This window comes from Rhamphochromis sp. 'chilingali', assembly GCF_963969265.1.
Source record: "Rhamphochromis sp. 'chilingali' genome assembly, chromosome: 9".
NCBI classification, from domain to species: domain Eukaryota; kingdom Metazoa; phylum Chordata; class Actinopteri; order Cichliformes; family Cichlidae; genus Rhamphochromis; species Rhamphochromis sp. 'chilingali'.
Genome location: NC_137936.1, coordinates 37,111,368 through 37,135,705, shown reverse-complemented (window position 1 = coordinate 37,135,705; position 24,338 = coordinate 37,111,368). Strand labels below are relative to the sequence as shown.

The window sequence follows — 24,338 nt, the reverse complement described above, 5'->3', positions numbered from 1 at the left end:
GCCAGAGTTTCGGGTGGGTTCATTGTGAAACCTGGCCCCACCTTATCATGCGAATTCCTGAGGTCAGATGGCCCAGGATGTGAGTGGGCGTTAAGGCGTCAGGGAAGGGATCTCAAAACTGGATTATAGATGGCAGAGAGTTGGTGTCGTAAACCCCCGCCTCTGTTCAAAGATGGTCGCTCACAGTGGACATAGATGGCTTCTTTCACTCCTCTTTCAAACCATCTGTCCTCTCTGTCCAAAATGTGAACATTGGCATCCTCGAAAGAGTGACCTTTATCCTTAAGATGCAGATGGACTGCTGAGTCTTGTCCTGTGGAGGTGGCTCTTCTGTGAAGTGGCTGTTTGGTCTCTCCAATGTAGAGGTCTGGGCATTCCTCGCTGCACTGTGCAGCATACACCACATTGTTAAGTCTGTGTTTTGGCGTTTTGTCTTTGGGGTGGACCAGTTTTTGTCTGAGCGTGTTGCTGGGTCTGAAATGCACCGGGATGTCATGCTTGGAGAAAACTCTCCTGAGTTTTTCTGATACACTGGCTACATAGGGGATGACATGTTGTTACGTCTGTCTTTCTTGACATCCCGGTGCATTTCAGTCTGTCTCGAGCAGCCCGCTGGAAAGGTGTATTTTCGAGCAGGCATCAAATATGAAACAGGGGCGCCACCTGGTGGACAAATAAAAAAAATTACAACTCTAAGGCCCCTAGTTCAAAATGAAACTGAAAGTGGAAACATGACGATTACATTAGCGGTAATTATTTTGCAGTGAAAAATAGCGTTTATAATGGGTTTCAATGGGACACACATCGACCACTTGGCACAATAGTGTAAGTTTATCTGTAGCTTAGCCACTGAAGCTAATTTAAGGAAGTCAGACTGAAATTTTAAAATTAAATGTAACCGAACTTTTTTTTGGAAAATCTGGCTATATTCCATTCAACACAGTGCAAATGGCTTGGATACGAAGAACACAAAAGCCACAAAAAGGTCCCAAGACAATCTACGGGTATTAACCTCACAAAAACATGAAAAAGATCTGGATACTTCATTATGTATTTAATGACACATTAAGCACAGAGTGTGGTTAAAAATGAACCGAGTCTCCTGCCCTTAAAACCTAAAATGTCAGAGTTTCAGTCTGCAGTGTAAAGAGATTCATTTACTTATAACTGATTCCATTCCTAGTTTTTATTATAGAACTATTAAGTTATTTCTGATGTTCAGTCACATGCTTCTACCAAACTGCCCTTTTCACACCCAAACGAGCCACTTATTTCCTGTTTAATGCAAAAAGTTGTGTTTGTGTTTGTCAGAGGGGGCGGTGGTGTATGGGCCATGAGAGGAAGAGGGAGGGGTGGTTAGAATGGTAGGAGTGAAAATTTTTGGCCACAAAAACTGAAAATCAGCAAACAAAACTGCCGAGCAACAGACTGGAGACACAAACTGAAGACAAACAACGAAGACATAAAGCTTCAAAACCAGTATAATGAAGTTACTGCTCCTACTCATCCTCTCTCTGACCACAGGTAATACGATTACTAACAATTGCTTACAGTGATAACAGACTTGAATATTAATTATTATATTACTGATATATAACGTTTTTTTCAACACATTTTGTTCTAGTTTGTTTTAGTTCTAGTTTGACCTTTTTTAATCTGTTCGTATAAAAACTATGTGTAAAATTCTACGGTAATACAAAAATCATCTATGATCACACAAAGCTCGAGGCTCACAAACTCAAAAAAGGCTTGTAAGCATAGCAGCTTATTTTCTTTCATTTTCAGGTCGTGAGGCTGAAGTGAGAGCATGTCACCATCGATGGGCTGAAATCACCTGCAAATATCCTGAAACAAATAACACATATCAGTCTACTGATGTAGTTCTTTCCAGTGGAAGACCTGTACAAACCTCTAAGAAGGACGTGTGGGAAGAAAATGGCAGATTTCGCCTCTACCATGATACAAAAAATAAAAATCTCAAGGTTGCAATAAAACATGTTGAAGAGCGAGAGTTTGGGAAGTACAGGTGCAGGTTTTTCCAAAGATCGAACTCATCTGACATACAGGAAGGAAAACTGGAGACCGGTAAGAAATCTGACATCTGTTCAAATAATAATAATAATAATTATATATTAATCAATTTCCATAATCTGCAAGTCACTGCCTATGGAGCTAAATTTTAAATACTTTAATTCTCTGATTTGTTTACAGAGCATGTAAACTGCCCGCGAACATTTCTCAGCGTGTACAGAACAGCTAACAGCACCATCACATGTGATTATCCAGATGTTTACGAGTCCCACATAAAGTTCTTCTGTAAAAAGAAACGTTTTACCTGTGAGGACATTTTATCAACGTCAAACGGGAAGTTTACTCTCACAGGCAGCAGCCGTGCCTTGAACATTTCCATCAGTCATGCGACCTCACAGGATGCTGGTGATTACTGGTGTGGAGTGGAATCAAATGATGGAAGTTACAGATTATCACACACACAAGTAAACCTGAAAGTTATAGGTGAGTATTCCACATGTTCAGTCTCTGAGGTTTAAATGATAAAAGCTGGCTGATAAGCTGAAGGCAAATATTTGTCTTTTTGTCTTCAGATATTGAACCTTTGCCATCAACTATTGGACAGAACTTCACATACCAGTGTAAGTACAACCAGGATGCCTCCTCATGTATAAAATTCATCTGCAAAGGAGAAGATTCAACTGTATGCAAACAGCTAGTAACCAGCACAGAGCCTGGCGTGAACCAGAGGTTTATAATGAAAGAGAACAACGGGAGTATCACCATTACAGTGAGAGAAGTAACAGCAAACGATAGTGGGATATACTGGTGTGGAGCAAGAGTCCCTCACAAAGACAATCAAACACATGACGACTTCTTTGATGGATTTAATTTGACTGTAGGTAAGTTGCTTGTACAATTTATCACTAATTCTTAACATGTTTCTGTTCTATTGAGTTTCATAGAACTCTTACAAAATAATGTTAGCAATAATATTTGATTTATCTCTTGCATTAGGTAAACATCTTTTATGTTTCACTTGTGCAAGAGATGGTTTTAATTAGTATCTTAAAAATACAGAAAAGAAGTGACAAAGCTGGATGAAGACGTTCACACAGTTTATAAAAACATAAAGAAAAAGCTTTAACAGTGAGGACTGTGGTTTTTCTCAGAAACAGGTCCTCTTTTTTTTTTTTTTTTTTTTACCAGGGACCAAATCACCTGCTCGAAGATCATCAGACAGAGGTGAATGTGTTTAATGAGTCTTTATTTATTTGTGTTCACATTCAAATCACATACCAAAAAATACAAATTAGATTTTAAACCATGTTTGAACACATTAACAATGCATTTTCCATTTGTTATTATAGAGCTTTTGCCTGTAACAGAAACAGGTCCTCTAACCACAGCAACCACCCCAGCTCCTCAGAGTTCTGGTGAGAGACTTTATTTAATTTATTTAATATCTTAAATCTGCTATGAAGGCAAGTGCTGAAGCTGGATTAAGATGTTCACACTGTTTATGAAAATGTAGAAATAAACTGATGATGTGAAAGTCTTAAAACTTTCAAAAGGTTTATCTTTCCTATGTTCTTCAGCACCGGCAGTTGAACAATAATGTCATGCTGAATAATTTTCTGGTCTAAATTTCTGTGATGTAGTGATGACCTTTATCCTACGTGTGGCTGTGTTGCAGCTGATGTTTGCAATCATTTTATTCCTTGTCTATAAACGTGAGTACATTCATTTTCATTTCTCAAAAATAAGACTATATTGAGATTCTTCCATATTTTGCACAGATAACATCTAAAAATCCACAGCAGACAGAGTGACATTAGCAGAGTCCCCAAATTCTCCATCCCATGACTTCTGAATACAAGTTAAGATTATCTTTTCAAATTTCTTGTTAAATCAGATTAAATCAAAATGGAAAATAGTTCAGTGATAATGATCAGTGCAACTCTGGCAGTTCTTTGCTGGACAGTTTTTCAGAAGCAGCCAGTGGAGGCAGCTGCATATCAGTTTAGTGAAATGTGTTTATTTTTTTCTTTTCACTTTGCAGGAGTCTCACATTTAAAAAATGCTGAAAATGGAGCTAGAGCATCGTATGTCAAACAGGTGGGTGCGTGTGTCTGATATGAAGTATAGTTAATGCAGCAATGTTTTGATACAACCATTAGTTAACTTTTTCATGTATTAGTCAATTTTTATACTGAGGAGAGAGCAGCAACAAAGGTACAAAAAACAATGATGTGGTGGATTTGGATGAGAGGGGAGAGTTATCATAGTAAGCTGAATCCATGAAAGGATGCACTATATGGATTTCAGTCACCCAAATTAAACCACAGACTTTCTAGTCTTTTAGTAAAACCATATAATTTGTCAGACAATCAACTAAAAACTCCCCAAAAGCACAAAAGAAATCAAGAAATCCAGTTCATTACCTCTTAACTAGTAGAGAATAAACCTCCTCATCAGCCTATCCAGTATGATAGGTATGAGTATTCATCCATCACCTCTGTGGATTTGTCATCCTGAGAGAAACCACTCAATGAGGGTTTATTATGGTGATGTTGCTAAGCCTCATTGTTTAATGAGTATTGTTGAGAGTAGAGGCAGCAATGTTGTACCAAGTGATCGAAAATAACAATTTAGCGCTATTTCACATAAAAGATTGCACTCATAAATGCAGCAATTTACAAACAACCAATTAGTTAAAACAAAAGTATTTTCCACACAACGAGGAAGTAACGTTGATTAAATTTTAGGGACATAATTTTATTATTGACTCTCCTCATCAGGCCAGCTATTAATCTCTAACTGCATGGACATTATTTAAGCTCGTATCCAAAAAACAGAAATAATGTTGACATATTGCTCAACATGTCTTGCAGCCTGTCTGAAGAGATTAAATTTGTAGCATTCTGTAGAAAACCACTGCCTATGTTTCCTCTGCTGAGAGGTTTGTGGCTTTGTAATCCATCAGATAAAACTCCAGCGACATTTTACATTGAGATGCTCTGAGTCCTGCTTTCATTTTGCTTGTCTGAACTAGATTCAAGGTACTTGGTTAGTACTGTTGTCTCACCAGTGGAGATTCTAGAGTCTGTTGTAGCTCAAGTAAATATTAAGAGGGGGCACCTCGATCCAGTGTTTGTCACCATTATGTTTTAAATCCGACACCAACAACAAGCACAGACCAAATTCAAATTTTATTTGTCACATACACAGTACAACATGTAGTGAAATGCTTGTGTATGAGGCAGCAGACGTAGCCATGCCATTCCAGGGCTTGGTTTTAGCATGGGGGGTGTCTAGCCAGGAGACCCTTACTGGATAACCAGTTGCTGGTTTTTTCTACCATCAGCTTGAAAAAACACAGCAATTAGTGCATGTAGTAGGTGTTAAAGGTACCACGCTGCAGTGTTTTGAATCACATCTATCTCAAAGACTCCAATTTGTGCATGTAAATGGAGAGTCCTCTTCACACACTAAGGTTAATTATGAAGTTCCGCAGGGTTTTGTTCTGGTACCATTTCTGCTACATTATACATGTGTCTGTTAGGCAGTATCATTAGAGGGCATAGTATACATTTTCACTGTATACACACCAATTGGTAACTGCAGGCATGTCTTAAAGTCCAGGATGGCCTCTAATTTTCTGCTTCTAAATTCAGATAAAACTGACGTTATTTTACTTGGCCCTGAAAATCTTAGAAATATGGTATCTAAGCAGATTCTTACCCTGGATGGCATTAGCTTGGCCTCCAGTAACGCAGTTGGTCTTGACCAATAAATGTCCTTCAACGCACATATTAAACAAATATGTAAGACTGCTTTCTTCCATTTGTGCAACATCTCTACAGTTAGAAATATCCTGTCTCAGAGTGATGCTGAAAAACTAGTTCATGCATTTATTACTTCCAGGCTGGACGACTGTAATTCATTATTACCAGGATGTCCTGAAACCCTGAAAAGCCTTCAGTTAATCCAAAATGCTGCAGCAAGAGTCCTGACAGGGACTAGAAAGAGAGAGCAGATTTCCTCTTCATTGGCTTCCTGTTAAATCCATAGTCAAATTCAAAATCCTGCTCCTCACATACAAGGTCTAGAATAATCAGGCCCCATCTTATCTTAACGAAGTTATAGTACCATATCACCCCATTAGAACACTTAGCTCTCTGACTGCGGGCTTGCTTGTTGTTCCCAAACCTTCAGTTTTCAGGCCCATGTTCTGTGGAACCAGCTTTGGATTTGGGAGACAGACACCCGCTCTGTGTAAAAGCATATAGTTAGGGCTGGATCAGGCGACCCTGAATCCTCCTTAAGTCATGCTGAGGTAGGATTCACCCCCAGCATGTCGCAGCAGCAGCTCCCTGAGCCTGTTAAAAGGGAGTTTTTCCTTCACACTGTTTCAAAAGCATTTGCTCATGTGATTGTTTGAATTTTTCTCTCTTTTCTTGTATTACAATATGCTTTTTATTCTGCTTTTTATTGTAGGATAATGGCAACAACAAATACCTTGAGGTAGCTGTTTTTACACACACACACACACACACACACACACACACACAGACAGACAGACAGACAGACAGACAGACAGACAGACAGACAGACAGACAGACAGACAGACAGACAGATAGATAGATAGATAGATAGATAGATAGATAGATAGATAGATAGATAGATAGATAGATAGATAGATAGATAGATAGATGCTATTCTACTACAGATGACAAAATTTAGGTACTGTTTCATCATAGAAGATTGAATGTAATGAACCTTTAGCCATGCTAAAAGAGGAATATGTTAAGTTAAATTCAAATTTCCTTTCTTTTTTATAAACTTAACGATGTAGTTTTAGTGCCAACAGCTAACAGTATGTTATAGTCGAAGTATAAAGGAAAAAAATGAAAGGAATCACTGAGTGAAGAGCAAAACATTACTTCAGAATGCTGTGTGGCTGCCTGTGTGTATACCTTATTGTATGTATTCTCTATTGTCTCAAACACAGGTACCCAGTAGTAACAATTTGGTATAATTATTATTTTAGTTGTAATTTGTAGTGCAGTTTATATCACAAGTGTTGTGACTGTGTCTAAACAATGTTTGTCGTTCTCTTACTGAAGGTCTGTGCTGGTGAGGATACACAGGAGCACCTTCAGGTGTCAGAGTCAGAAAATGCAGCAAACTCAATTTAAGTTAGAGCCAACCTTCACTCTGTGCTTTCTCGCCACATTATGCAAACATCAACTTTCAAAGCTGTTCTGTCAAAGCTGCTGGTGAGGTACTCAAACCCAGCTCCTCAGCCTGTGAATGTTCTACTGTGGAGTTCAGCAAATGTTCAACCAGCCCGACTACCTTTCTATCAGCTAAAACAACAAAGGGGAATGTTTTCCTGATTACTGCACATTGCCAAAAAATGAGGTTTAAAGTTAACACAGCCAAACAAGAAATACTTTTTATTCTCAGAGTTCATAACAGAGTTGGGCAAAAATAAATATCATTTTTAAAAATACTGCCCTTTGTTCCTAGAATAGTCTGTAGAACAAAATAAAACTGTTAGAACTTGTTACTGTGACTTAATAGACTTAATAGTTTAAGTCAATTTAAAGGATCAACAAAATAGATATGAGACAACGAGATTACTCTTAAAATTGATTTGAAATTCATTGTTTTGTGGTTGGGTACGAGCTGGTTGTATTCACTCACACATGTACTGTTTAGCAGCTGTATTTGTGTGACAGCTGATTTTTGTAATTGTTACAATTTCTCCTCCTCTCTTGGGCACATAAAATGTTACTAAATAAGGAGAAATAAAAAACACAAAGAATTTAACACCCTGCTTCTGGCTTGATAAGCAAAAGAAATTCCATAAAAATTCCTCGAACACGTTTTGAGACCAGAGGAGACGTTTTAGAGCAGTGGCCCCCAGGTTGTGGAATGCGCTCCCTCCATCATTACGTTGCCTTGATTGTATTTATTCTTTTAAAAAGCAGCTTAAGACTCATTTGTGCTGAACGTTTGACTGTGCTGTTTTTATGTATATCTGTTTTTATATTACTGCGAAGCACTTTGTGGTTGTGCTATATAAATAAATTGAATTGAATTTTTCTGACTGTAATTATTAGGAATAATAGGAATATTCACAATAAACAATAAAAAGTCATACCATTCCCCTGGTTCTTTCTCTAACGTCTTTATTGTTCTACTAAATCTCAACTTTAGCAATTTCATGTAAATGTTTTATAAAACTATTCGTTGGTGCTTAGAAAGTAGTCAGCCTAGACCCAGTGGGAAATCAGGGTTGTAATACAGTGCTACAACCCTGCTACAGTTAGCTCTGCGATCACAGCCAGGTCCAGCTGCTGAAGACAATCATCAGCTTCCAGTCAGCAAAACTGTTGGGTCTGCGCTTCAGCAGGCCTGCTAGTTCAGACTTATTCCTGTGAACAAAGCAAGACAGAACACTTTAACCGTTTGATAAGCAAAAACTGGTGATCATCTCCCCTCACCCCTGTATATGGCTTAGCTTCCTCCAAAGGTTTACCCTATACAAACACAGGTGAGGAGATAAAGAGCAGGAAGTAAGTCATCCTCACTAAATAAGGACACGAGAACCTTACTTGAAATGTCTGCAGGTAAAAACTATAGCTAACTGTCTCCCCCACCATTCAGCAGGCCGGGGAGGGGAACAGAAACAGAGAATGTCTTTGATCACACAATTAAAGTAACACAATGACAACATTTAACAATTTCAACCTAACAAAAACCTTTTTTACGCAAAACTACAAAATTAATTATGACAGGTTTTATTAAAGAGTTAAAGAAACCAGAATTTCAAGTTAACGTCCTGTTATTTGATAAGATTATGAACCAAAATTAGATTGTTATGATCTTAAAGATACATTCTTTAATAAAACATGCATTATAATCAGAAGGAATTTTTAGCATTTTGAAATACATACATACATACATAGTTGTCACATGTGTATCTGCTGGTCTTGCAGTGACCCGTGGACAGTATTTATTTTGGGCTTTCAGTCAGTGTGTTCAAAGGGTTCAACACAAACCACGGGACAGCAGAAATAAAAATGTCTGTAAGGCTTTTTTCTCTTCACAAGTTGAACTTCTTCATCAGTCTTTTAATCGTGTTGTTTAACAGAGGTGACAAAATAGACACTCTTCACTAAAGTAGAAGTACAAACACTTATCTTAAAAATACTCTGGTAAAAACTGAAGTCCTGAACCAGCTTCTTTATTCAAGTAACTGTGAAAAATTACACACCCTAAAAGTGCCCAAAATATTTTGAGTTTCGTGTTTTCAGAACTGTGTACATACATGGTGTATGTGTATACATTATAAACATATCTAATATAATTATATCTATTAAAATTATATTGTATGTCTTCTATTTCTTTTCATTGGGGTCTCGTGTCATGTGTAAAAACATGATTTACTGTTTATCCATCCATTCGCTTCCGCTTATTCTTTTTTGGGGGGCGCTGGAGCCTATCCCAGCTGTCATAGGGCGAGAGGTACAAAAAGTGCGTAACTGTGCAAAAAGGTGTGCCATTAAATAATCATCTGTTTTGCAGACAAGATTGCAAGAGATACACAAACTGTATTAAACCCAATTTAAAAAAAGATGGTTGATTCAGTGACTTTCCCTAGAAAATTGAGAATTTGATTCAGAGAATGAAAAGCAGTGTTTTAGCTGTGTCATGTGAAGGCTGTGTGCAGGCAGGAGTGGTGAAATGGAGGACCTACAGTGCAGACTCCAGAGACAAAATGTGAACTCAAAAGTAACAAACTTCAAAATATAAACATGAACTCAGGCAGAACACACAGCATGAATGCGACACTGACACAGAGAAACACATGGCTAAAATACACAGAGGGAGCAATCAGGCAATGGGTAACAGGAGGGAAACACAGCTGGGGCAAATCAGGCCTAACGAGACAGGGGAAGCAAAACCAGACACATTAACATAAGACATCACTTCAAAGTAAAACAGGAAACATAACACAGAGATGCGGACTTGACACGGGGATACAGCAACTATGGATCACAGACAGAAAAGCAGAACACTAAAACTCTAACAAAACCCACATAGAGAACCTAAACTAAGAATAATCCTATAACCCATAAGACAAAGCTAGAATATAATGAAATAAACAAAATCAAAGAACCAAAAACACAAAACACTGGGTGGACGACCCAGGCACCCTAACAAGCTGTCCATCTTTCTCAAACTTACACATACCAATAATTTCCTCTTTACTAAAAATGAGAGTGTGTGATGTTGAAAGGGGGCATTAAAAACAATTTCAAAATGGGAAGTAGAAACAGGAAGGAGCAGCAAGAAAATGTAGGCTCCATAAACCATGAAGTTAAGAATAGACACTGGAGAGCAACTCAGCAGCCAACAAGCAAATGGGAAATAACTGCATTTGAATACTTTAGTCATACAGATGTTAAAGAACAAAACAAACATAATGAAGTTACTTCTACTGCTCATCCTCTCACTAATGACAGGTAAAAAGATTACTAACCCTGATATTATATAATAATGAGTGCTGTACTGTATATTACATTATATGTTCTTATTATGGTGTTAAATCATACACAGTAGGACGTTTGAGTTTGAGCTTTTTATGTTCTGCTTATGTACTGTCTTCATAACTTATAATAATTTACTTTGAAACAGGCCATCTTTTGGCAAAAATAACGAGTTTTCACAGACTTAAATATGATTTGCAGACCTCATTTAATCCTCTAGTAAAACTAATGACATTATCACTCAGTAAAATATTTGTAATAAAAATGTTGACATTTACTTCTGATGATGCTGTTGCTACTACTATTGCTTTAAGCCAGTTTAGAGTGCAAAACCAAGCCAGGCTTAATTCAAAGTTGATACCAACCATGGGTGAAACAATGTGGGAGACAGAGGATTACAGAAGCAAATAGTCTGAGTTCATTTTTAGCTGTTTTACAGCTTTTTTAACCTCATTTAGAAGAATTAGAAGACTAACACTTAATTTCACATCTGTGTTATTTTTGTGAAATTTCTCTTTGCCAAAATTTTAATTGTTATGTGTAATGTCCTATGAAATGGGCACTCATTATATACACTAAAACACTGTGTCTTCAAACTAGAAGCATTTAAGCTTCTATTTTTATTTAAAGTGTAAAGTTTTGTGTGTGTGTGTTTACGTCAGAGGTTTTGTGTCCACGTTTAGGAAACGCCCCTGAGCAGATGTAAGAGGAAACCACAGATTTGGAAAGGCAGAGAGTGAAAAAAAAAACTATTTTAATGAACAATGTGTTTTAACAACAACATAACTCCAAGACAATAGAACAGGAACATGAGCTCAGTGGCATCAAACAGGAACAGAAGAACACAACCAGTAAAGGCAAAATGACACACAAAAGCAAAAGGCAAAGTAAAACGGGAAGTGACAAGAAAAAGGAAAACTACAATGAGCTCATGATGTAACAAGCCAATTGTGACAGATTACAAGTAACTTTAAAAAAGAAAGAAAAAAAGGTCTCTATGCCCTCCTGTAGGCCCCCCACCCACAGGAAGCACTGTGGGGGTAGGGTGGATTGCGTGTTGTGGCAGCCGAGGGCAGAGGCCCTGACGGACCGATCCCTGGCAACCGAGGCTGGCGGTGTGGATATGAAACATCAGCTCTCTGGTGGGGAAGGATCCTGGGTCAGTATGTGAGGTTGAGAGGTACCAGCCAGATATAATCAGGCTCACCTCTACACACGGTTTGAGCTCTGGAACCAGTGTCCTTGTTGAGAGGCAGCAGGCTGGGGTGCGTAGCCTGGTGTCCCCTCGGCTTCCTTGCCTGTATGTCGGGGCTTTTGAATGAGAGGGTTTGTTCTCAGTGCGTCCAGGTCAGGGAACGGGTCCAGCCTGTCATCTGTGCAGAACAATAGATCAGAGACAATGCATTCGATTTTGTCGCTCAAAGTATTCTGTGGGACATGATCCACTATTATGGGGTATCTGGTCGGTTGTTACAAGCTATTTGGTTCTTATACAACTGCTGCAAGAGCCTGGTTTGCATTGCCAGCAATAATTTGGACTATTTCCTGGTGGGTTTTGAACGCTGCTCTTTGTCATTGATTGTATTCTTAATTCTTGTAGACAGAATTTCTAGGAATAGCCAGATGGTGGAAGGTTGTTCAGTGACTTGTGCAGTCACAGGGTCTTGTTCAGAGGGAAGCGGGAGGTCGATAGATGGATTGGTACTGTGGCTGCAGAGATGAGGCCGCTGTACTGCAGCTTCCATTGTGCAGAAAAGAGTGCTGTGAGAGCAGTGTTGGGGAGTAACAGAATACACGTACGAGCCCAGTTGTAAGTAAGCTGTTAAGACTTAGAAGTACACTGTGTTTGTGGTTGTGGTTTGGGAACACGGTGTTGTATTCTGGTCTCATGCACGACAGACTACAGAATACCCCAACGGGGTAGTTAGGTTTATTAACAAGTCATGTGACTCAGATTGCCTCTCTGTCATGTACAACAACAACAACATACAGCCTAACGTTCCGGCCCGACACTCACTTACTGGTGTCACACTCTAAAACGTCCGTGTAGCAACACAACCTACTGTGGAACACAATGCATCCTGTAGACAATAATTCACATTATTACATCCCTTCTTTTTTTTTTTTGAAAAAACAAAAGTTTGTTTTTGTTTTGTTTTTTCTTCTTCTTACTGAGGGAGAAAACAATATGAAATACTCAAAGAATACAAAAGCATTCCGCTATTAAAACATGTACAGTTCAAGTCAAGTCAAGTCAAGTCAACTTTATTTGTCAATTCTGCCACATGTACAGGACATACACAGAATAGAAATTGCGTTACTCTCAAACCCTAGTGATTAGAAAAATGCAAATAAAATAATTAAAAAGTAAAAATTTAAATAAATACAATACAATTTTACGTATAACAAAAAAAAGCTATGCAATATACAATATACAATATTCAAGTAAGAAGGCATAGTGGTGCAAAATAGGCAAATAGTGCAAATGGGGATTTAGTAGTGTACGGTAAGAGATAGTGTAACAACAGAGTCTTATGAGGTCCAATGCTTAAGCAGTCCAATGCTCCACAAAGTGACTGGAGCAGGCCAGTGAGTGCGTCAGAGAGTGAGTGTGTGTGTGTGTGTGACAGAGTTCAGTGAGACCGTGGTGGAGAAGAGGGGAGAGGGGGGCAGAATCGGGAGGGAGTTAAGCTTCCTGACAGCCTGATGGATGAAGCTGTCCTTCAGTCTGCTGGTCCTGGCCTGGAGACTCCGCAGTCTCCTCCCTGACGGCAGCAGCTTGAAGAAGCTTTGCATTGGGTGCGTGGGATCAGCCGCTATGCAAAGGGCTTTTTTAGTGAGACGGGTGCTGTAAATGTCCTGGAGGGAGGGGAGAGAGACACCAATGATCCTCTCTGCAGCTCTCACTATGCGTTGGAGGGTTCTATGGCAGGACGCATTGCAGGCTCCAAACCACACAGTGATGCAGCTCGACAGGATGCTCTCGATGGTGCCTCTGTAGAAAGTGTACATGATGGGGGCTGGTACTCCTGCTCTTCTTAGTTTGCGGAGAAAGAAGAGACGCTGCTGTGATTTCTTGGCCAGTGCTGTGGTGTTGTACGTCCAGGAGACATCCTCTGTGATGTGCACACCCAAGAACTTGGTGCTGCTCACTCTCTCCACAGACGCTCCGTCAATGGTCAGAGGAGCATGTTGGGTGTGCATTCTCCTGAAGTCCACAACAATCTCCTTCGTCTTCTCCACATTCAGAGAGAGATTGTTGTCAGCACACCACGTGGCCAGGCGTCTCACCTCACTTCTACTACAGTTCTGCAAACTATAGTGAACATTCATTTCCAAAGAATACACAACTCTTCCCTTCAGACAATACAGGCTGCCAAGTCCTCGTTATGTAACACAGTCCTTGTGTCATGATTCTGCTGTGCGGCAGGCAGGAATTGGACCCAAATGCAAGCTCACGGAGGCAGGAATGAACTCAAAACAGCTTTATTGCTGGAGAGAAAAAACATACAAACTAAACTGGAGACTGTAACGTATTACACGGAGAAACACACGGCCATGAATGAGGGAGAACGCGACACTGAACTGAGGGACACGTGGACATAAATACAGAGGGTTAACGAGGGAAGTAGGAGCACACGGGGAACACAGCTGACACTGATAATCATAACGAGACACGGCAGGAGTAAACACAACACTGACGGGAGACTGTCAAAGTAAAACAGGAAGTACACAGAGGTGCAGACAGGAGGAGAGGGAGAGAGCACGGGGAGAACACAGACATAATGGGCTGGGGAAACATGGAATAAAACACAAGGAGGGGAGACGAGGACTCACCGATACACAGATGGGCACACAGGGGCTAAAGTCACATGGGGAAATCAAATAGGGAACATCTTAACAGAACCACCCAGGAACCAAGGCATAAATAAAGAACAAAATACAAAACACACGAAGAAAGCTGGGCCAACATGGCCCAGGATCATGACACCTTGTACCAAAGTGATGGAAGCACTCTGCAGCCTGGTCTCAACCTGACACCCCCTGAAACCTTGTCAGTCTTAATCTGCTGCTCACGAGTGTCTGACTGAGCTGCCACTGAGTGGCTCAGCACCCCAGTGTCTGTCATGACGTTTTCTTAATGCCTGCACGCCTCAGGTGCCTCCTCATTCCCCCTCAGGACATTCCCAGAGTCCAACTGCACCTCATAGGACCTCAGGTGAATAGTCCACTCTCCCGCTCCAAGAGGAATGCCGGTCAAAATGCTGAACTCTGACACTGTTCCGTAGCTTCAAAGAGTTCATGTTTTGGTGCTTCAGTTTCATCGCAAACTCCTGCAGGGCTGGAATGACTTTCGGCCTCAGCAGGTTCATCCTGGTTGGCAAAAGGGTCTGTGTCCTTCTGCTGAGAAGCCTCTGAGCTGGCCTTGTGATGGTGTGCTGCGATGGTCAAGAATCGCAAGATACGGGTCATGCTCTGCCATTTTTGCCTTGAGCAGCAGCCTCTTTGCTGTCTTCACTGCCGATGCAGCTTTCCCATTTCTCTGAGGGTAACCTGATGAAGATGTTTTGTGCTGGAAGTCCCACAGTCGACTAAATCTCTCAAATTCACCAGGCGTATACTGTGAACCATTATCTGAATCTGAAATTACTGAATGCACATAAGCATTCTTTGCAACCGTTTGGGTTTCTTACAATGGTCTCTGAGGGTTTGTGATCACTGTGTACTACCATTTTATGACCATATGTGTACTGATGAAACTTCTCCATACAGAAAACTACAGTTTTCTGGGCATAACCTTGCTCTGTACGTGTAAGTGCTCTACTCACAAAAGCCAGGGGCTTACGCTTCTGCACGAGTGCTGCACCGAACCCTTTGTCCAAAGCGTCACATTATACGGTCAGCCCAGAGGCAGTAGTATCTCAGGACTGGAGCCTCTGCTATACTCTCTTTCTGTCTCTGGAATGCGTCCTCGTGTCGAGGTGTCCAGTTCCACTCACTGTATTTGTGTGTCAGTTGTCTCAGTATGTCACAGTGGTCAGACAGATGTGGGCAAAACTTTGCTAAGTAGTTCACCATACCTGACAGTCTCTGTACTGCCTTCGTGAATGTAGGTCTGGACATTTGCTCTATAGCCCTAACCTTCTCTGGGTCTATTTTCAATTAACTATTTTCAGACTGTTGCTTGTCAGCTGATGTCCAATGTACGTAGTCTCCTTCTGTTCAAGTTTAAACTTTTCTGCGTTCAACGTAATGTTTTTCTGCCTGCAATGAGTCAAAAACTTTCTCAGCTTCCCGTCATGGTCACGTACTGCTTCAGCATCTGTGTCTCTGGGGTCAGTAATCAGCACATCATCTGCAATGATGTAGATCCCTGCCAGTCCATCCAAAGCTTGGGTGAGCTTTCTCTGGAACACTTCTGGAGCTGGACTTATCCCCATCGGCATCCTCAGCCATCTGTAGCTTCCAAACGGAGTCGAAAATGTTGTCAGGTAGCTTCACTCCTCCTCCAATTTCACGTGCCAGAATCTACTCTTCATGTCGCAGACAGTGAACACTTTAGCCTTTGATAGATCAGGCAGGGCTTTGTTTAAGAGTTTTGGATCAATGCACACCGTTAAGTTCCCAGTCTGCTTTTGGACCACAACCATCCCACTGATCCAGTCTGTGCTGCATTCTACTGGTGTGATGATCCTTCTGCGCTGAAGATCTTAAAGCTCCTTCTTTAATGGAATATCTATTTCCTACCCAGCAGAGTAGTAAGGTTTATTAGCAAGTCATGTGACAACAACAACATACAGCCTAACGTTCCGGCCCAACACTCACTTACTTGTGTCACACTGTCACCCTTGTGTACACATGGAGCCCGACTTATTAGACAGATGTCTCTTTACTACGGTTAGGAGCTGTAAATTCCGACACCACTTCACATTTAAAGTGAATCTGACCTGCCAGCAAACAAGCTGCTCTCAGCTGGAAGTAAGTTCTTTTTAAAAAACTAGCGTTAGCCTAATGCAACTAACTTGTTTTAGTTGTGGTAGTTAATAATAATAATAATAATGGATACTTTATTGATCCCCATGGGGAAATTACTTGTTTTTCTCTGCATTTGACCCATTCACTCAGTGAAGCAGTGGGCAGCCCACTAAGCAGGCGCCCGGGGAGCAGTGTGTAGGGACGGTACCTTGCTCAGGGGTACCTCAGGGTAGCCGTTAAGTGGATTCGAACCGCCGACCTTCCGATCATGGGGCGACCACTTTACCTACTGAGCTATCCCTGCCCCAGTTTGGTGGCACATAACCCAGTTACCTGGGTTATGTGCCACCAAAGTATCTTTGATGTACTATTGCTGTCTGATTTATTACTATTAATGAATGTTGCATTAACAACCTGCTAGCTGCAAATAATCATGTGCAGTTATGAAAGCAGACAAAAAGAAAACATCACTGATACAGGAATAGTTTTCTATGAGATCGCTGCAAAAAGTGCAGCCTTACCTAATGTCCACCTACTGTTACTCATTTTAAATAAAGATTTAAAAATCTAGTCGGTATTGGTATGGCAAATAATCTTCAGTAATAGTAATAAATCACACAGCAATAGTACATTCATGTAGTTGTAAAAAGCATGATCATATATTAGTAATCCAAAGTATTCAGAATATGTTACTCTCATTGAGTAACAGAATACGTTGCAAAATACATTTTGAAGCATGTATTCTTTAATCTGTAGTGGAATACATTTTAAAAGTAACCTTCCCTAAATACCATCTTCGGACACCCCTGTGCGATTTTATTTCAGTGACCTTTATCATGTGAATGTTTGCTTTAGGTTGTGAGCTGCTGTCAGAAGAGAAGATTTGCACAAAAGGATGGGTTGAATTCACCTGCAAACAAAACACAACTAGAAAATGTCAAATGACTAAGGCTTCAACAACTGAGCAAAACACTCTCAGAGTGATCATTAAGCAACATCAGACGAAGAATTCATCAGCTGACAGCGAGGAATTAGAATTTAAAATTGGTAAGAAGGAATAATTTCTTATTCACATTCATATATGCTGTGGCTGATTTTAATTCACTGAACAAATAACAGCAACAAAACACATTGGCCAACACATTCATAGTTTGGATTACTGTATCTAAATAAATGGATCATGTGAGCCTTTCCTTTCCAGTGAAAAAGACATTTGTGAGTAATACTTTTTTTTTTCCCAGCAAAACAATGCCCAAAAGCATTTCATCAAATTGCATACAGAACAGCTAAAACCACCATCAGATGTGATTATCCAGAAGACAAATACAAGTCGTGGATCAAGTTTTTTCTGCAAAGGGGAAGGTTTCACCTGCGAGGACAATTTATCAACAAAATCTTATCCAAAGTCAAACAGGACATTCACTCCCTCAAACATCAGCCATAGCTTCAATATGTCCGTCAGTAATGTGTCCTCTCAGGATGATGGTATTTACTGGTGCGGCGTAAGATCACCTGAGGGGATTCATCATGCTGCACTCACAAAAATAAAACTAAGTATTAAAAGTAAATAGCTTATGTTTTCCACTTTAAAGGTTTACATTTTATATTTAGGAACTACTAAAGTATGTTTGCCTCTGTTTTCCACAGATATTAAGAGCTTCACAAGATCACCAGCTGTTGGAGAGAACTTCACGTACTGGTGTAAATATAACCAGGCTCTCTCAAATTGTACAAAATTTATCTGTAAGGGAGAAGATCCATCTATATGTAAACCTTTAGTAAGCACCAGAGATCCTAATAGGAACAAGAGGTTTTGGATGAATGACAATAAAGAGAAGAAAAATATTACCATGACAGTGAGAGAAGTGACAGTGGACGACAGTGGGACATACTGGTGTGGAGCAGAAAGCACCAATGAACACCAAAGTAACAGGTTCTTCAACAGATTGTCCCTGACTGTAGGTGAGCCGTGCTATTTTATTATCTGACCCTGGGTCATAATGCACAGCATATTAAAGCAGGCTCATTTTGCACATATATTTTACTTTTAATTCATTATTTATAATGTTTTATTTTTTGCAGTTTTAATAAAATCTTTTTAAAAATAAAAAATATTAAAAAATAAAGACTTTTAATCGTAACTGTTAGAAAGAAAATGACTTTAAAAGAATTTAAAAGAAACAAACCTGCCAAAAAGGTTTGACACAGAACGAGCTTTAAGAAAAGAGGATGTGCTTATACTCGGCACTAAAAATGTGTGTTTTCTGATTATGAGGTATTACTACATTAGGTTAATAAATGGTAAATGGACGGGTTCTTGTATTGCACTTTTCTACTCTGAGCACTCAGAGCGCTTTATACAACTTGTTCATTCAACAAATCACATCCATTCACACAAGCACTTTTCTAGGTTTTCAGTGCAACCTAACTTACATTCTATTACACATTCACACTCTGATGGATGCATCGGAGAGCAACCAGCGGTTAGTATCTTGCACAAGGATATTTGATATGCAGATTTTGTAATGCCACTTTAAAAATTGGAGAGGAAAACGAGATGGTAACCTCTAAGCTGGTGTCTAAAAATTATAAATATTTTTTTTCCCAAATTGATGATATTATTTTATCATTTAATTAAACTCTGTTAATCTAATGCCTCAAAGTAGAGTCTGAATGCACATTTGTTTCCTTCGGTTTCCACCAATCATTTACGTCTGCTGTTTTTTCAACTACAGGACCCACTGCATCTGCTGAGAGTCATGGTGAGAGAGTACATGTGGTATCCTAAAACTTCTGCAGCTTATGAGAACTGGGAAAGTTTGTGGCTGTTCACATAACAATTTTTATTTTTTAAATTTCTTAAAAACTGCTCCTTTCACATTTTCCAACAAAGACAGTTCGGGATGTCAATGCTGGGATGATGAATAATGCTGGAAAATTGTTGTTTGGTTTACGCTGCAGGCATTTCTGATGTTGGAATTGTTGTAATCATAATAACTGGGTTGGTGTTTCTGGTCGTTTTCATCCTTGTCTACAGACGTAAGAACTTTCACTAAATCCTTTGTACATCATCAGTCACACAAACATGTTTGCTGCTTTTCTCCAAAAAAAGAAAAAACACATCCCTGTACTTTTGTACAAATTATATCTAACAATCTGCAGTATACATGATGCATGACATTAGCTGACATAGATTTTTTAAAGTTATGAAAGATATCATCTTTGCTGAGTTCTCATCATATCAGACATTTAAAAACAATCAAACTAGAAAAAATGTAAATCTTTAACAGATAATTTTGCTTATTTCTTGATTTTCTGCTTCGTCTCTGCCAGGAATCTCCTTTTCAAAATGCAGAGGAGCTAATGCAGCATTGCAACATGCCAAAGAGGTTAGTGTGGAATTTTAGTTTGTTTATTTATTTATTTTCATGTATAACTGGTGACAATCCAGGAAACATAGTTGAAATGTCTCCCCAGTTAAAACCTCCTGGACTGAACTGCAGACACACAGATGTTGGCTCATAAAAGCTTTTCAGGCAGACGTCTGTTATAAAGGATGAAATATATTTCACATTACGGCAATAATGAAAGAAAATATACATTCCTTTAAAATATATTTTACTGGCAACTAATGATTACAACTAATCAGCACATTGCAACATAACCTGCCGCAATGTTTTTTTAATCATTTTGAAAATGATTGTAGGGTGTATTTATCATAAAACATGACAGCAATAAATCATACAGATGAATAAACATCCAAAAGTTTTATGTGATTTTATATGAAGTTTTTAAACTATATTTTTTTATTTTGTAGTTGAAGGACTGTACGTATGAGGAGATACAGGAGCGCCCCCAGCAACCAGACCAGCCAGAAAATGCACTGACCTCGATTTATGTCACTGCTAGCGTCCCCACAGATGTAGCTGCCTCACCACTTTACGATTGCATCAACTTTGAAAGCTGCTCTGACAAAGCGGGTGGTGAGGCGCTGAAACGCAGCTCCTCTGCCTGTGAATATTCTACTTTGACATTAAGCAAATGTCCAACCAACCCGACAATCACTCAACCATCCAGACCTGCAGAGGAGACTCTCTGCTCAGTAATCAATGAGCCTGAGCCAAAATGAAATGTGCTTTTTAAAGCGTGTTATATTCTGTGGAGCTGGGCAGGTGTAGGTGTGTGATGCTGCTCTTTCTTCCACTCTCTCTCTCTTTTCTCTCCAGGGCCCACATGCCGCTCTTTTCCCCAGTCGGCACCTGGACCCACTCGGCCATTAACCCCGACATTATAAAATCCAGGTGTTGTTTTCTAGTGTATGAAACCGAGGTTGAGCAAAAGAAGAGCCCGGTAATGTATTTTGGAGTTGTGTTTGTGGGAGCAGTGTTGAAATCTAGTGATGGGCAAATTAAGCTTGTTTTGAAAAAGTGTTTGTTACCCAGTTTTTCAACACGGTGCTATTTGGCGGCATCTGGTGGCCAAGAATATGAAGAGCAGCTTGGAAAAGGAAAAATGAACTGCTAATGATGCTCACACTCAGCTCGCGCAATCGGACTACTGTTGTGGTCCTCTTAATATGTCTTTGGGGAGTTTTTTCTCTTTCTTTTTTTTGTGCGTGCATATTTCTTATGTATGTTTTTGGTTTGGCTTTTGACTTAAGATAACACAACGTTATTATATTTGCTTTTTTATTTAGTAATAGCAGAATGTCCTTCTTTCCTGGTGAATTGTGTCATGTTTTTCTTTTTGTTTTGATATTGATATAACAGCACTGCTGTCTCTTTGTGTCGATAAGAATAAAGTTTATAATTTAAAAGTTTCTGTATTATTTTGCTTGTTCCTTTCTCTCCCAGCTCTACTTTTGTTGCTCCCCACACCCTCCTCGGGCCTCCGTCTTGGGGACATAACAAAGAGTTTAGATGAAATCTGCAAATGATGTCATAATTGGTGGAAAGTATTTCCCAGAAGGATGACTGGCTCAGTGATTTTATTTAGCACAATGACTGGTTCATAAAATGTGAGCTGGTCACACAGACTGTAAATAACACATTGTGTGGAAGAAAGAAAGGGTCATAGATTCCTTTATCAATTCATCTATCAGTAATCGATCAGGGAATTTAAAAAAAAAGAAACTAATAACCAGAACTTATCTAAACTAAGAACAAATCAGTCTGTGTGTGCTGTCGACTCAACCACTCAATTAACTTTTACCAGGCCATTCTTTGACATCTTACTGTCAGTGACAAGTTAACAGGTCCGTGTATCACAGTGATGTAGTTAGCATCACTTCCTGCTTTCAAGATAAGTGTTTTTCTGCATGTCTGTGGTCATGCAGCAGTTTATTTGTGCCACTTCTTGATCCCACAGGTTTTTAGTTGGAAGTTAACTCATCGTTATTTTTGCTGCATTGCCAACACCAACCTCTCTCAGGGTTAGAACAGTTCCTGTTCCTGGCTCTGCTTCTGCAGAAATGATGCAGGCTCATTTGAGCTTACAGGGTTTACAGATTACATCAATTTACAGATGAAACTGGGCCTTAAACATCTGGTTTACAGGATGAAAACGACAGATTTTGTGACGTGAAACTAAAGATTTGATTAAATTGGCTTGGTTAGTGATTCACATTTACATTACTACTATAAATATTCTAAAACGATTTTAGAGTTCAGCAAACTACCTGACGTTGTGAATGAATGTGGTGGGAAACATGTCGCTTTCCCATCATTCGACATGTTGTCTTCGAGGTGTTTTCAGTCGAGGTTTAAGAGACTAAAATATTTTCTTTCATCTCCAGTTCAGACAGTGTTCAAATTTTCTGGAATCAGTGTCATTCGACACCATGTGGTCACATACAAATAAACGTTGCTTTGCTTTTGTGAAATATTCTTCATAGCCTAACCTTGACGTGATGGTGCAGTAAAAACTTAAAGTATGAAGCTATTTCTGTCGTGCTGTCTGATCATTTCCTTTGTCCCACGCAACACTTACCTCATCTTTACTGCCAATGAAAAGATTGTAACCTATGACAAAATAACATTAAACAGAAAAGTTAGTGTGAGGAAACTTTAGGTATTATGTGACAGAAATTTAAGCGACCAACAGAAGAGCCAGCGTGACAAAAGGAAGCTAACTGCAGATCTGAAACCAACATAATGAACTTACTGCTACTACTCATCCTCTCACTGACGACAGGTAAAAACATTACTAACACATACTTACAGATATCTCACACTAAGCAACACTACATATACATATGTGACACAGATGTCTGATTATCTATAGTGTTAACTGTATGAGAAGGGGTCCTACCTACTAAACACAGAAAATTCAATAACAGGACATAACAGGATACTAACATTTCTCTTTGATCTGCAGGTTGTGCTGCCTATGGTGATGATGAAGATGAAGTGAAGGCATGCAAACAAGGATGGGTTCAATTCATCTGCAAATATCCTGAAGCAAATAAAAAATATGACCACATCAATGTAGTTATTCCCAATAGAACAAGCTTACGAAGCTCTCTGAAGGATGTTTGGGACGATAAAGGCAGATTTTCTCTGTACCATGATACAAAACATAAAACTCTCACGGTGGGCATCAGAGATCTTAAACAAAGAGACATTGGGACGTACAGATGTGAATTTGATCAAGGCTCAAACAGATCTCCTGTCAAAAAGAAATTGGATTGTGGTAAGAAATGTGATTATTATTGTTGTTGTTGATGTTATTAGTACAACACAAGAAATTAATAACTAAAATCAGATTTCCTCACCTGTATTTTGGTATTATATAGTTTGTTTCTATCACACAACATAAATCATAGTTTGGAAATGTAAAGATTTATTACAGATTACAGGTTAAACGCATGTTTACATTACTTTGTTTGTTTTTTAATCTCAGAAGTTACTTTACATCTCAGACTTTTGAAAGGAAATTTCACAGTTTGCTCGTGTCTTCATCTGTTTCACACCTTTGTCAGCACACGAGGAAGTTAAAAATGTTAAAGTAGTGTGCGACAAAGTACAAGTTACATGTTGTGATATAATGAAGCACATTCAAATACTTTATTGTCCTTGTTTGGGGGGGGTTGTCTTTATTTTTATACAGAAAACTGCCAGCAACCATTTACTCAAACTGTGACCAGAGCAGCTAACATCAAGTGTGATTATCCAGATGATGATTTCAAGTACGGGGTCCAGTTTTTCTGCAGAGGGGAGAATTTCACCTGTAACGATATTTTGTCAACAAAAGGTCAGAGGTTAAACAGGAAATTCAGACTCACAAACACCAACAGAGGCTTCAACGTGTCCATCAGGGATGTTTCCTCACAGGACGCTGGTGTCTACTGGTGTGGAGTGGGATCAAAGGATGGAAGCTACAGAGTTTCAGTCAGACAAATAAAACTGGAGGTTGAAGGTGCTGTAGGTTTATTATTAATCATGTATCATATATTTAAGTCCATATATCAAACCAATTAAAAAGTCCAGGAAACATTTTTTCAGGATCTAAGAGTCAAAACATTCTGGTGTGTTTCTGTGAAGGACCAGTGTTACTTTTGCTACCTGATGCATGTTTGATGTATGTCTTAATCTTTTGTTGGACAAATACAGTTAAATATAATTCTCACTGTTTGTTTATAGAGCCATCAAGAGCATCACCAACTTTCACACAGTCAGCTGTTGTTCCTCACGAGAGCTCTGGTAAGAATCTGTGTTTGTCCACAAAGGGAGTGATGACTTTGAAGTCTCTAACATGGTCATGCGGGCCCTGTGTGAGAGCACTTTGGGG

General features: G+C 39.3%; 2 protein-coding genes across 3 annotated transcripts; both read left to right on the top strand.

Annotated features, from left to right (window-relative positions):
* The first annotated feature begins 1,387 nt into the window (after positions 1-1,387).
* On the top strand, positions 1,388-8,073 carry LOC308402538 (polymeric immunoglobulin receptor-like). Of its 2 annotated transcripts, XM_080891448.1 has the most exons (10): positions 1,388-1,524; positions 1,786-2,085; positions 2,212-2,514; positions 2,604-2,912; positions 3,220-3,255; positions 3,381-3,446; positions 3,672-3,743; positions 4,073-4,128; positions 6,511-6,537; positions 7,140-8,073. In XM_080891448.1, exons 1-10 carry the CDS (start codon positions 1,485-1,487, stop codon positions 7,209-7,211), a joined length of 1,281 nt encoding a protein of 426 aa, XP_080747574.1. In that variant the 5' UTR covers positions 1,388-1,484; the 3' UTR covers positions 7,212-8,073. The 2 variants fall into 2 exon arrangements, with proteins under 2 accessions (XP_080747574.1, XP_080747575.1); XM_080891449.1 differs by lacking the exons at positions 3,672-3,743; positions 4,073-4,128; positions 6,511-6,537; positions 7,140-8,073 and adding an exon at positions 3,810-3,939.
* A 9,382-nt stretch (positions 8,074-17,455) lies between these two features.
* LOC308402808 (uncharacterized protein) lies at positions 17,456-21,922 on the top strand. Its single transcript, XM_080891902.1, has 6 exons — positions 17,456-17,597; positions 18,198-18,512; positions 19,286-19,312; positions 19,512-19,589; positions 19,884-19,939; positions 20,368-21,922. The coding sequence occupies exons 1-6, from the start codon at positions 17,492-17,494 to the stop codon at positions 20,677-20,679; spliced, it is 894 nt and encodes a 297-aa protein (XP_080748028.1). The 5' UTR covers positions 17,456-17,491; the 3' UTR covers positions 20,680-21,922.
* The last annotated feature ends 2,416 nt before the right edge of the window (positions 21,923-24,338 follow it).

Coding starts and splice junctions, on each gene's coding strand:
- LOC308402538 (XM_080891448.1), top strand. CDS start 1,485: ATGAAGTTACTGCTCCTACTCATCCTCTCTCTGACCACAG. Junction 3,256..3,380: donor TCGAAGATCATCAGACAGAG/GTGAATGTGTTT, acceptor TTGTTATTATAG/AGCTTTTGCCTGTAACAGAA. Junction 6,538..7,139: donor GCAACAACAAATACCTTGAG/GTAGCTGTTTTT, acceptor CTCTTACTGAAG/GTCTGTGCTGGTGAGGATAC.
- LOC308402808 (XM_080891902.1), top strand. CDS start 17,492: ATGACTAAGGCTTCAACAACTGAGCAAAACACTCTCAGAGTGATCATT. Junction 17,598..18,197: donor GGAATTAGAATTTAAAATTG/GTAAGAAGGAAT, acceptor TGTTTTCCACAG/ATATTAAGAGCTTCACAAGA. Junction 18,513..19,285: donor CAGATTGTCCCTGACTGTAG/GTGAGCCGTGCT, acceptor TTTCAACTACAG/GACCCACTGCATCTGCTGAG.